The 14,786-nt window shown below is 35.8% G+C and overlaps 1 protein-coding gene across 1 annotated transcript in view; it reads left to right on the forward strand.

Annotated features, from left to right (window-relative positions):
* Positions 1–14,786, forward strand: part of LOC149071076 (dual oxidase 2-like) — a 120,295-nt gene that overhangs the window by 104,603 nt on the left and 906 nt on the right. Inside the window, exons 26-30 of the mRNA XM_089248141.1 lie at positions 5,084–5,365; positions 6,681–6,910; positions 8,552–8,710; positions 12,672–12,827; positions 12,917–13,045. Of these exons, the coding sequence (XP_089104267.1) occupies positions 5,084–5,365; positions 6,681–6,910; positions 8,552–8,710; positions 12,672–12,827; positions 12,917–13,045 (956 nt within the window). The remainder of the gene's footprint in view (positions 1–5,083; positions 5,366–6,680; positions 6,911–8,551; positions 8,711–12,671; positions 12,828–12,916; positions 13,046–14,786) is intronic.

A 14,786-nucleotide genomic window follows, 5' to 3' on the forward strand; every position in this document is an offset into this window, starting at 1 on the left:
ATTCAGGCCCTGTGCAAAATGAATTTTTCCCCTCCCCACCCCCCTTTTATATAAGGTTCTTTGAGGCAACTTTTTCCCAGTTGCAAGCACAATGCTTGTTCCCATCATCAAAAAGGGTGCACCCTTATCAAGTTTGCCATACGATTGCTTGAAATCAGGATTATTTTAATCGTTGAATGTAATTTGTACAAAGTGTTGAAATTGGGACGTTAATCAAGTACTTACAAACATGAGCATCAAGCACTTTGAAAGCACCAGTGCCCGCGAGCAGCAGATTGAATATGTCTGCTACAGAGTATAATTATGTAAAAAGTTTACATAATTATACTCTGTTTACATAATAAATCGAAATTGAGAGTGTAGTTATGTAAATAAAAAGTTTACACAATTACTCTCAAATTAAATTCCACGTTTGGAAATATTCTATGGAAAGAAATGTTAAAAAAAATAAAGGAAAGGAAATCCAATTTGTGGGCACCCTAAAATTGCAAGGGCACGTGCCCCGTTTGCCCATGCAAGAAACTGTACTGGTAAAGGGGTATTGCAACGTGGTGTTATAGTCAGCGCATGAGAGATGGGACATAGCATCTTCGAGGTAGCGATGAAATTTGGATTTTCGCGTACGACCATTTCACGAGTGTAACGTGAATATGGTAAAAAATTAAATCTACGACATCGCTGCGGCCGGAAAAAGATCATGCAAGAACGGGACTGACGAGAGTCATTAAACGTGACAAACGTGCAACCCTTCCGCAAATTGCTGCAGATTTCAATGCTGGGCCATCAACAAGTGTCAGCGTGTGAACCAATCAACGAAACATCATCGATATGGGCTTTCAGAGCCGAAGGCCTACTCGTGTACCCTTGATGACTGCACGACACAAAGCTTTACGCCGCGCCTGGGCCCGACAACACCGACATTGTACTGTTGAGGACTGGAAACACGTTGCCTGGTCTGATGAGTCTTGGTTCCAATTGCTTCGAGCTGATAGATGTGTACGGGTATGGATACAACCTTATGAATCCATGGACCCTACATGTCAACAGGGGACTGTTCAAGCTGGTGGAAGCTCTGTGATGGTATGGGGCGTGTGCAGTTGGCGTGATATGGGACCCCTGATACGTCTAGATACAACTGTGACAGGTACGTAAGCATCCTGTCTGATCACCTGCACCCATTCATGTCCATTGTGCACTCCGACTGACTTCGACAATTTCAGCAAGACAATGCGATACCCCACACGTCCAGAATTGCTACAAAGTGGCTCCAGGAACACTCTTCTGACTTTCGACACTTCCGCTGGCCACCTAAATCCCCAGACATGAACATTATTGATCATATCTGGGATGCCTTGCAAGGTGCTGTTCAGATGAGATCTCCACCCCCTCTTACTCCTACGGATTTATGGACAGCCCTGCAGGATTCATGGTGTCAATTATCTCCAGCACTACTTCAGACATTAGTCGAGTCCATGCCACGTCGTGTTGCGGCACTTCTGCTGGCTCGCGGGGGCCCTACACGATATTAAGCAGGTGTACCAGTTTTTTTGGCTCTTCAGTGTACATATATATACCATTAGATCTCATTATCATAAATAGTCCTCCAACACATCTGGTTAAAGTTTGTAACGTTCTTGATCGTTACCTCCCGGTTCTTTAATATTTTTCCCCCAGTAAACATTGAGTGGATGACAACAATGGAATAGACAAAGTTTAGATAGAACTATAACATTTATTCAATTATATTGTTAAACCATTAATCAGCGTAATCACAATTATCACAGGCCTTTTATATGTTAAACTATTTGTCAACATTTTATCACAAGCTTTTCTCTCATTGTCACAATGAAACAAAAATATGAATCGATCTCACCGCCGTGTCCAGGTTTTCATGTGTTATCACATCGTCCGGTAGATACTCTCAGGTGTCTGCCACACAACCAAAGATTCGTCGGCACCAGCTTCAGACGATTTTGGTGTAAACACACACGTTGAGATGAAAGCTCAGCCACTACACATGGAACTGGAGATGAAAGTCCACAGGTGGCCTGTCTGGCCACTAACCGATCACTGGATCACGACGACGTTGAAACCTTACGTGCGATGAGACGGGATAAGTGCCAAGGCACACTTCTACTATTGTAACTTCATTGTATTTATGAGACGATCTAGCTCACACCATGACAGGGCGTGACACCTTGCTGATTAAATCATTGAATCGGTCGTAGGCAAGGAAGTCGAGAGGAAGTAGAGGAGGAGAGTCAGCACATCTCTAGCTGGCTTTTATATAGCAGCATTCCCACAATGCCTCACTGAAGAACCAATCACAACATTGAAGGTGCGGTATTAGCTTATATCTGATTTACATAATTTCATGAGAAAAGGAAATATTGTAAACATTATAATATTGAATCTGGCAACCAAACATAAACAAATTGGAGATCTGGCCACGATCCACAACTTTTAGGCCTATTGCACATTGTAAAAACTCATGACATTATAAACCGTGAGATGGTCCTAGGAACCACCGACGGCGTGGAGGTAAAATATATTGCACATTTATATAACACTTTGCTGAACATTTATATTATATTGCACTAATATATTACACAATTAAAATAGAGTTTGACGATGACGACTCGACGTGGCCTCCACCGACGAACCACGGGAACCCCCAGAGGGAAAGAGAAGGTAACTAGATGAGCTATTGAGATCTCTGACATGGATGTAAAACGGAATTTATATGGGACGTTGGTAGCCCGACCTCATATCACGTAATGCACTACGTGACCTGAAGTCTTCAAAAGTATTCAAAGTTTTTTTTGGATGACATCATATAAAAATCGAGAAAAACTTATGAAAACAACACTGAATCTTCAAGAAAAGGAAAGGGAAATTGAACGAAAATCTCCAAACCTGGTGGAGCAGAAGGAAAAGGAATGCCTCTCAAAAAATTGCCGCCTTTCAACAAGTTTGAGTCACGCTTGAGTGATTACGACACGCTTGATGACAGGTGTGCCAGTGCAAAGCGCATTGACGCAGAAAAAACGCACCAGTGTAGACATAGCTTATGACCACTCAACCACCACAGCAGCAAGGATATTGGCAACTGACCAACTTGTTAAACAGCAAATCTTTGAAAATAAAAGTTATAAAAATATTCTGACATTTCTTAAAAATTCTGTTCCACTGTATATATACAAATTGAAGAAATTTTTAATACCGTATTCTTTTGCTTTAACCAGCATTCTGCATAACTTGAGGGACACCAGCTTTTTGAATGTTGGGTTGGGTCCATTTCCAGTATGCTGGGAAAAGCGAAGCTTAATGAGAGTCAAAAAATACATTTATAAAACCTATATCAATTTATATCAAGTGCTGAATGTATAAGAGAATCAGAATAAAGTCATGGTTTTTCATTGTTAGCAAACATGTGTTGTCAAGGAATTTGATAACAAAAATTAAAATTGAGCATTTACTTACTACTCTAATTTAATTATAATTAAACCAATATAAAATACAGTAACTGTATTCTGCAGATTTTTCTACTAGTTCAGAGATTGAAGAAATATACTGTCATTTATATATTACATAATGTTTTTTTCAATTCAATTTTATTCATCACATCAACAAACTTACATTTTGCAAAACGAAGAAAATCCATCCAAGGGATTGTTGTTGATCCATGCTGGTGGACACGATCATTATTGAGTTCATTTTCAAACACGAATAGTAGATAATAATAAACTAAAAACTTTTGCCATGGAATTCTTTTAATTCTTCACTCTGCTCATACATGTATATGCTCACATTTTACATACAGGATCAAGGAATCTTATTATTTTGGATGTGTTGATATATCCTTCTTACTAATGATGTGTGTGTGTGTAAGTAATTATAACCAGAATATTCAACTGAAAAAAGACACATATAGAGATTTAAACACTTAAAATAAGAGACAACATCTGTTTATGTTCAGACTTGAGCAGCCATGTTTTTTGTACTGTTGCCAAAACTCAAACTAAATACTTGACTAATAATGTGTTGCCAGATACCAAAAACAAATAAATAAATCAATTGTTTGTCCATTAACATAATATTCTAACAAGGAATACAAAAATACTTCACAGTCTACTTATATTTCCATTAAACTAATCTAATCCCCTCATGAACAAATATACTTATAGTATCCGACATATTTCATAAATCAAGATTTCAGTAGCAAAATGCAAGCATAAAGCTCTAACTTGTAGTTTATAGAAAGAAAAAAATTCTAAAATGTAGAAAAAAGAGAAAGTTCAAGTCAGTAGATTCAATCAGTTCTTAGAATTATCCAGAAATTCCAGAATCTGAGACTGAAACTTTCCAGCATGCTCGAAAATATAGGTATTTCTGGCATATTGGTCTCCCTTTTCCGGTGTGCCAGCTGATGTGGGGAATACAGTTTATTTCACAACTGTTTTAATAATTTTTTTGTAATGATAAATTTTTAGCAATTTTGGCTTTTGGTAAACATTGAATGTTTATTTTATTTCATGATGAATTTTAATGTGCTAAATTTAGTTGATTTAATGCATGAACGATATTCACTGGCGTATGCAAAGGGGAGGGATTGGGGTAACCCCCCCCCTTTCTTGAGCCAAAATTATAGTGTTATTTTGCAGGAAAAAAAAGTAAACCCCCTCGGAAAGAAAAAAAATCTGAAACCCCCCCTCGAGAAAATTCTGTGTACGCCTATGACTATATTTATGGGGGTATATCACTGAGAGAGATCAGAGGTCTGTTCAGCTGAAATTTTTTGAACCCTTCACACAATAGAAACTAACAAAACCATAAATTTGAAATTTCATTTCTTTAGTCCTTCAATCTAGGCATAAAATGAATTAGATTGTTTCCTCTTCCCACTTACTTCTTGCAAAATTATGAATCATTTTCACAAAAATAAAGAACATTTTCTCTCTCCCCCTCCCCTATAAAAAAGGCTGAACAGATCACTTCCAATATTGATGAGAATATAGGGTAACGTTTTATGCTGATTATTATTATATCACTTTTTCCTGATTGTTTTTAAACTTTATTATAGGTACTACAGGTGTCCTGCTAGTCATCGTCTTGAGTTTGATATATGTATTTGCTGTTCAGTATGCTAGGCGTCATGTATTCAACTCATTTTGGGCGACTCATAACCTCTATCCGGTGCTGTACATTTTAATGATTTTACATGGCTTAGGGAGAGTTGTGCAAGATCCAATATTTTACTACTACTTTGTTGCCCCATGTGTATTGTTTACTATTGATAGACTTATAAGTATCAGTAGAAAGAACGTAGAAATTTCTGTCATCAAAGCTGAATTGCTCCCATCAGGTAACACTTATTTTTAATTCTTTTCACTAAGTACATGGCATTATTAGAAGAGATGATGAATTAGTTTTATCCAGTGTTTCATGTCTTAATTTCCTTTGATTCAATGTTCCGCTATGTTTTGATCTACATAGTTTATTTTACACAGATGAATATTGTGATACTGCTGGAATCATCTGCAACTATCATTCATATGTTTAGCACGAATTTTAATCAAGAGGTCTAGGTTTTTATACTGATTTGGGGATTGATGTGTTTTTTTAGCAATGAATTGCTAGCTGCGAACAAAATTTCATAAGCAAATTTTATTTTGGATTTGCTTTAAATATTGAAAAAAAGGAAGAAATGCCTTTATCCATTTAAATAGTACTTTGAAAGAGATATTTTAGATTTCGGTACTTTGAAAAATATTTTTTCGATGTCTTCTGTCATCAAGCACTCTTAAATGCTTCTGGAAGCACCATAGTGTTTGACAACTGCTCTTCATAGGTCATGTCTTATTTGTTTTAAACATTTTTTTCTCATTCTTGGAAAAAATAAATCTATCTCTACTGGCTAAGAAAACCCATAAGATCTTATGTTGTACCTATAGCTTTTATTGTTCCTTTTATTTGTTTCATCATCCCTTCAAGAAGCAATATCACCCACTTTGGGAAACACTAGTTGAGCCATTACCTTCACAACATGTCGAATTCTATTCGATGCTTTGGCATTCTGTAAACCAAAGTGTATCGACACTAAGGGATGTGCACCTCTTTTTATTGCCCCAATTTTTCAAATGAATTTATGAGAATCACCTCTTATAACTTGCAACACAGTCAATCAAGGCTCGAATAATCAGGGTCTTATTGTACGAACATATGTATTGTTGGTGAATGCAGTGTCTGGCAATAAAGCCCCATGCTATACTGATTGAATAAGACTAGTCATATATTGTACAGATAATGCTGATGAATAAGTGTTATTCCTATTTTTTCCTTCTTTTTATCATGAGCAGTATCAGTATTTTTTTGTTTTTTAAAGATTACCATTGACTAATAAGAATGTTTTTTAAATATATATAATATAATGTAAGCTGTGTGCATGTATACGTGTGTGTGATGCCTATACAAGAGAATGTGTTGGGTAGTTATGATACAGATAAATTTTATTATTATATAGTTGTGTTATTGAGTTATCAACTCATTCATATAGATGTATTTGTATTTGCAGCAACTCACTTTTCTATTGAATTACTCTATCAAAACAATGTATTTTATAATATATGCAAATAAGGCTGGTTATACCTATATTTTTGATTTTTTTTCCCCTTGTATAGATGTCACTTTCTTGGAGTTCAAACGACCAGCAAATTTTGAGTATAAGAGTGGCCAGTGGGTGAGAATAGCTTGCGTAGCTCTGAATGGAAATGAATACCATCCATTTACTCTGTCCTCTGCTCCCCATGAAGAAAATCTCATGTTGCACATAAGAGCAGTTGGTCCATGGACAACTAATTTAAGGAATATCTATGACCCGGTCAATCTTCAGCAGCATGCCTATCCAAAGGTGAGAGATTGTGTTCATTGTATAATGATGGAAGATACTACGTTCAAGTGTCGTTTTAACACATGGGCCTACCTGGGCACCTAAGGACAAGAGGGACCTCACAAAAACCACTTGTCCCGGGGACCCATGATGCTCTTAAGACGGCCCGGCTATGGCTATTTCAAAAGTTATTCTTTCAGTTTTATGTAGCAGACAAGTGAAATATATGGAAGGGAAAGAAAATAAAGACAGTGGATAGATATTGTATCAAAAGTTTCCACTCAAGATATTTTCCTGTTTAAGAAATCATTTTTCCAGAGTTCTGGTTTTTTTCCCTTATCAAAACAATTCTATCTTACAGATACATACAGGGTGTTTGTAAATTGCTTAGAAAAATTGGAGGGGTGATTCTACCCATGAAGGCAAACAATATTTAACAATATTTGCAATGAAACCTATGGTCAAAATCGACTCAGAGTGTCAGAAAGGCATAAAGCAAATTGTCCGCATTGAAGTTTTGACAGTGAAAGAAAGAGACACAATAAAATCATAAGTTGCACAGTCATGTGCAGATCAGTAAAAGAGACTCAAATGAGATTCTTAATACCACATCTCCAAGGGTGTCATTACACAGTTCAGATCAGCCAGTGAATGAAAGACTGGGACACCCTCTCGTAGACTACTGGTATCATATTGATCTTGTCCATTGTAACAAGAATTCTTGCGATGAGATCTTCTATGGAGACAACAGGTGTCTTGTACACCAATGCTTTCATGTGCCCTTTACAAGAAGAAGTCCAGTGGAATTAGGTATGAGGAGTGTGGAGGCCAGAAGTAAGGACTTTTGCTAGTTGGATGTATGTCTAAGTTTTGCTTTTCTGGCGCTCTGAATGGATTGCGACCATAGGTTCCATTGTAAATGTTTTTCTTTATGGGCAGAACTGGAACTAGAGGGGGAGTGCAGGGGAGGTAATTGCCAAGTGCTGCAAAATTTAGGTGGGAGCAAAGAACAGTTATAAAATTATCGAATTTTAAAGTTGAGGGGGGCAGCAAAATGATGTTTGTCCTGGGTGGCAGAAATCCTTGTTATGGCCCAGTTTATGGGTACTATCACCCCTATAATTTTTTCTAAACAGTTTATGAACACCCTATATATGGTATAAACAATAACCTACCAAGTGATACAGTATGTACTACACAATAATTTTATTTTTATCTTTTCTTTTTTTTGTGAATACTTGCTGGGTCTTCAAATTAGTCTTTCCAAAGATTTTAAATAGATTACCCTGATTATGTGATTTGGTTTAAAATTTTACGCCATCAAAGTTTTTCTTATTGATCCATAATGCTTCTTAGCAAGACTGTAGTGTGCCTTCCTTGGGCCCCTTTTGAAAGGCAATGTAAACTTTTGTGGGGCCCGCTTGCCCTAGCCTAGTTACGACCCTGCTTCTTAGCTTATGTTTAATATCACAGCATCGACTCAATTATAGCCCTGATCACTGCAGCATAATGTCTTGTAACGCCATTTGTTATAATGCTATTATAAATAGAAAAAGAACATGTGTCATAAATTCAATATGATAACGGGTATGTAAATTTGCAGGAATTAAAATAATTTTTTTTTAAATATTCACTTGCATTATAATTTTTCTATCCTCATAGATCTATTTGGATGGGCCATATGGAGAAGGACATCAGGACTGGTTTAGATATGACGTTTCTGTCTTGGTTGGTGGTGGCATTGGAATAACACCATTTGCTTCGATTTTGAAAGATGTTGTTTTCAAAGCAAATGTGAAAGTTAAAATTGCATGTAGAAAGGTAAACAAAACCTCAGAGTAAATTTTTTTTGAATATTATTGTATTTCTTCTTGCAGCCACCTTGCTAGGCTGTTGCCTGTTCTGGCCCATCTATAATTGTGCAATATTGTATAATTTGAAGTTCAAAGATACAGTATGTGAAAAATTTGTTTAAGGAATAGTTCATACTAATTATAAACTTTGTAAAATATTATAATGCATTCATGTCCATAAATTAAGGATAATTCAGAATCACACGGAAACCGAAATCTAAAGTAAAAATTTCACCTGTAGAATTATCACACACATCTGCAAGAATGATATGCAAATTTCAGGAAGCCACCAGATGATGCCGATAGTACGTCACAATGACGAGAGTGTAAGAGAAGGGTATATAAGGAATGGTGGCAAAGAAGTAAAATTGTTCACAAGAGTTCTGTAAGGCGCTCAGTGCCATAAGCGAATAGTCATGACACAGAGGACGCATGTGGATGATTTTTTACGTGGTAGAATTATCGGCCGCCTGGAATATGGGCGTACTCAGATGGAAGTATCCGAGGAATTTGGAATTGCCCAAAGTGTCATCTCTAGGCTTTGGCAACGATTCCAAGATAACGGAAATGTCAGTAGACGTTACAGTACAGAACGCCCCAGAGTTACAACGCCGAATGAAGACCGGTATTTGGCAGTAACTGCCAAAAGAAGCAGACGGAGCACAACATCCGACCTGTCTCGTCAGCTATCTGCAGCCACGGGTACCACAGTTTCAAGGCAAACCGTGTACAGACGTTTGGGAGATATTGGTCTATATGCTCGCAGGCCTGTCCGATGTGTTCCGCTCACGGCAACTCACTGTTGGCAGCGATTAGCCTGGAGTAGAGAACATGCAATGTGGACATCGTCACAGTGGGCTTGTGTGATGTTTTCCGACGAGTCCAGGTTTAGCTTGCAGTCTGATTCACGTCGGTCTTTCATATGGAGAACGCCAGGTACCCGTTACCACCAAGACAACATCATTGAACGACACCGTTAAAGTGGTGCAGCATTTCTCGTTTGGGGTGGAATTATACTGGATTCCAGAACAGATCTGCATGTTCAAACTGGAACCATGAAAGCCCAAATTTATCGGGACATCATTCTGGAACAACATGTACGTTTGTTTAGGGGTGCCATGGGCACAGAATTTGTGTTTATGGATGACAATGCCCGTCCTCACCGAGCAAACATCGTAAACGAATGCCTCGAATCTGAGGATATAACCCGTATGGAATGGCCAGCATTCTCACCTGACTTGAATCCGATAGAGCATGTGAGGGACATGCTTGGCCGACGAGTTGCAGCCCGTCAACCACCTCCTACATGTGTACCGGAACTTCGGAGAGCATTGCTTGCTGAGTGGAGTGATCTTCCCCAAGATCAGATCGATAATTTGATACTCAGCATGCCTAGGCGTTGTACGGACTGTATTTCATCGCATGGGAGACATACAATGTATTAACCATCATACCGACCATGTAATAGCAAGTTTTTGTAAAGGAGATATTTTTTACAATTGCTCCAGGGAGCAAAAATCATAGTTTTTATGAATAGTGTCTTACATAAACCATCGTTTTTGTTCTTTATCTTTTGTTTAATAAATGGGCTTTATGAATAAGTAACATTTGTTTTGTTCCTGAACCTTTATTTGTCGGAGCTGGCATTATCCTTAATTTATGGACATGAGTGTATATATATTATTTTATAAAATACTAATTCACTTTTCTAATAATTTGAAAAGTGAATAGATTACATATGAATTGAAATGTATGGTTGATACTAAAGAAAGACTTTATAAAGTTTTTCAATGAAATCCTTCAGATCATGATGAAGAAAATGATTACAAAATCTATAATAAACAGTTAAGAAAGAAAATAAAAGCTGCAACAAATGCTTTCTACAATAACAAATTTATAAAATGTGGTAACAACTTCAAGAAACAGTGGAAAGTTACTATTGATATCATAAATCAAAACATAAATAAAATTGTACTTCTGGTAAATACTGACTCTAAAACATTAGTGGATGAAATGAATGAATTTTTTATTAATTCTGCAAAAACTGAAGATTCCGAGTTAATAGATGAAATAGAGTTTTTAGTACCAAACCAGCATAATTCTATAGAGGAAAGGAATATAAAGAATTTAATAAATAAACTTTGACATAGTGAAGTGGTCGGTTATGATGAAATCATGCCAAAAACGTTAAAAACTGTCAGTATATAAATACCATTTAAAGTTTATAACCAACATCATAAACTCTTCAATTCTCAGTGGAGTTTTTATTAATAAATTAAAATACGCTCTAGTCATACCCATTCATATATCTGGTAATGTCAACGATTTCGAAAATTATCGTCCGATATCTATTTTTTCTAAAATTTGGGAAAAATAATGAAGCACAAAATTATAAATTTTTTTAAATCAATTTCATTTTTTTTCGAAAAATCAGTTCGGTTTTCTTAAAAATAAGAAAATGGCAATTTTGAAATTTTCAGAAAAAGTATATGAAAGTATTAATGACAGCAAATAGAACCCTTGCTATATTTTCAGATTTAAAAAAAACCTTTGATAATGTCGATCATGCAATTCTTATGCATAAGCTATATTGTTCAGGTCTAAGAGGCAATACTTATCACTGGTTTAAAAGTTATATGTCAGCCACCTCGTTGGGCATTTTGCCTGTTGTGGCATTGTATTTATATTTGTATAAATAGAATGCACAAGCAGTTAAAATAAATAATACCATAATTACATATAGGATTATTAAAAATGGCATCCCACAGAGTTCTGTTCTTGGACCAATTTTATCTCTAATCTTTGTTAATGATATCAATAATTTGGATCTACATGGTGGGGATTTGATTAGCTATGCCAATTACACAGCTATTGTTTTGTCGGAACAAACATATACCATGTTGAAATCTGATACTGAAGAAGATTTAACAAAAATTAACATTTTAAATAAAATTAATATTTTTAAGTTGAAGCATAATAAGTTAACCTTGAATCTCAACAAAACTAAATATTTAAATTTTCAATTATATAATAGAAATATTGAAACACTTATAATTCGATGTCATGAGTTGGGGTGTTCTAGTGACCAATGTTTATGCCTGAATGTCTCGGAAACTGAGGAGTTTACATATTTAGGAGTCACTATAAACAAAAATTTGAAATATAACTTTCATGCAACTGCACTTAGTAACAAAATAAAATACATGAATGTTTGCTTATATTGCTTGAAAAATATTATATCTCCTCAATTTTTTTATTCATACACTTTATTTTGCTTGGTTCTACTCACTTATTCAGTATGCTATATGTGTTTGGGGGAGGTGATTATGAGTCCAACTTGAATGTTTTAATAAGCTCTGAAAAAAACTATAAATATTATTTCCTCTCGTAACCCTACACCATCTGCCTATAATTATAAATCAGACTATATATTTACTATTGAAAAACTATATATATAGCGATCCCTTGAGTAGAATATTGTATGTATATATATATTGCATTTTTCTTTTCTCTTTTTTTTTCTAATAAATTATTATTATTAACTATTCAATTATTCACTTTGACATTCAAATCCTAATCAGGAATTAGACCCAGACCTCCATAGCTAAAAATGAGCATGCTAATCAAGCCACCAGCATTTAACAAGAATGTGACTGGTCGAGTTGTTCAACTTTTGAATTCTAAAGACAGATGGCAGCACTTCTTGAACATACAACATGCATTCTTCAGAAACAAACTTCACGTTAGGTGCAAAATACATTATGTCATGTATCAATTCGTTAGCAATTCCCCAGAGGAATGTTTGTGCGAGTAAATGAGTGATTTAGTAACAGTAGTTGTAGTAGCTATAATTATGTTTATAGCTGAGTGTTGGAATTATTGAAACTCTGTTATATTTCTACCAATGCTCTTTCTTTGATCTATTACAGTTGTACTTCATATGGGTAACAAGGACTCAGAAGCATTTTGAATGGATGACTGATATTATTCGAGAAGTGGAGGACAGCGATAAGAATGGATTAGTGGATGTTCATATTTTTGTGACTCAATTCTATCAGAAATTTGATCTTCGAACTACTATGCTGGTAATATATTTCACAGCATTTAGTCTATCGATTTATGTAACATGTGATTTATGAAAAATATTCATGTCAATCAATGCTTCTAATTTCAGTACATATGTGAGAGACATTTCCAGAGGGTCAGTGGGAGAAGTTTATTCACTGGCTTGAGGTCGATCACTCACTTTGGCAGACCCGATTTTAAAACGTTCTTTGAATCTCTGCAGCAAGAGCATCCTGATGTGAGTAGAAGTTCATTTCTCTCTGGGAATAAGCGATAGAGTGTATCCCAAAAGTATCTGTCAATCTTTCTACTCAAAATATATGTCATACATATGTATGTTGTTGTGTCGAAAGAAAATTCTTTACAAACTTTACAGTAATCTAAACTAATATAAGCCACAAATTTTGCACAGAAAATTCAATGGGTGTAAGTATCGAGACATGGGTATATATATACGCCCATTTAATTAAAATATTACCATCATCAACAGCGAAACAAAAGGCAAGAAAAGAAATACTCAATCTATGGCAAACCCGATGGAATGCTGCCAAAACTGGAAGAAGTGTCCACAAAATAGTACCAAAAGTTTCATACAATGCAAAAATTGGAGCAGAGAACTTGTATTTTTTACAACCAATCACGGACCTTTTCCAAATTACCTTCACCGCTTCAAAAAACGAGGAACAGATCATTGCCTTTGTGGTGAAATCGGCACTCCCATCCATTACTTGACAACATGTACATTAACTGCACATCTAAAGCACATGGCTGTGCCCGCTGCTGAAAATGCCACACTCTGGATCAGAGAGATTTTTGAAAACAAAAGTAGAATAAATAAAGTCAAGAAAATAATTAGATGGATAGAAGACAATGAAGACAAAGTGATCCCACGGACGCCTTATCAGCCTATAGCACAAGTACAAACTGCCCCACCTCGCCGCTCACAAAGAAAAAAGAAACTGATCAACTACAAAGAAGACTGACTGATAGCACAAGACCAGTATAATGTCATGGAAATCGAACGATTTAAATTGAGGATGAAATCGATTATGAATTTTATCTGATTTTTATTATTGATTTCAATATGTGATTTAGGACTTTATATTCGAATTAAGATTTAATATGGAATATATAGGATTATATGCTTGATTTCTGATTGTATACATAGATTTGTGATCTCGCAATTGATTTTATACTTAGATTATGATTTTACACTTAGATTATGATTTTATGATTGTAATGTATATTTTGTAATGTATGCTTTTTTATGAATAAATTGCCAGAGGTATCCAGTCCGTGTGAACAATGAGCCGATATTGCCATATGGCGATGTGGCCTGGGTATCTTTCGGTTTGACGGTATATATATATCACATTGTTAAATGTTATACTCTTCACTATAGGCGTATGCAGAATTTTCTCAATGAGTGGTTTTCAATTTTTTTTCCCTTCTCAAGGGGGGGGGGGGTTTACATTTTTTCCTGTAAAATAACACTATAGTCTCGGCTTTGGGGGGGTAGAACTCTTCCCCCCGACCCCACATACGGCAATGCTCTTCGCATTGTTAAATGTTATACAGAGTATCCTGTAAGCTCTAATGCAGCCTATTCCCCATCAACCATTCATTGTAAAGGTATGGTTCTAATTTAAAAAATGCTCAAAATGTGTGCAGGAATCACTCTGTACCAGTTCCAAGAGTGAAAATACAGAGTGTCATAAAATATAAAAAAATCTAAATTTTTAACACGCTCCCCCCCTTCTGTTCTACACTTCTATACTGAGGCAAACAAAAAAAATTCCATGCTTCTAAGTGCAATATTTGATGAGATATTTTTGAATCTGAAAACTTTAATGCTGGTCTTTCCCAACTTTTCTGTAGTTTCAAATTCAAATATTCCAGCGAATATTGCACTTAGAAGCATGTAATTTTTTTGTTGGCCTTAGGAAAAACAGAGCAACAACTTTCTAATTAGAAGTCAG

The sequence above is a fragment of the Pholcus phalangioides genome, unplaced genomic scaffold, assembly GCF_987345545.1.
Source record: "Pholcus phalangioides strain wild (caught in Gottingen) unplaced genomic scaffold, Ppha-v1.0 ptg000019l_1, whole genome shotgun sequence".
NCBI lineage: Eukaryota > Metazoa > Arthropoda > Arachnida > Araneae > Pholcidae > Pholcus > Pholcus phalangioides.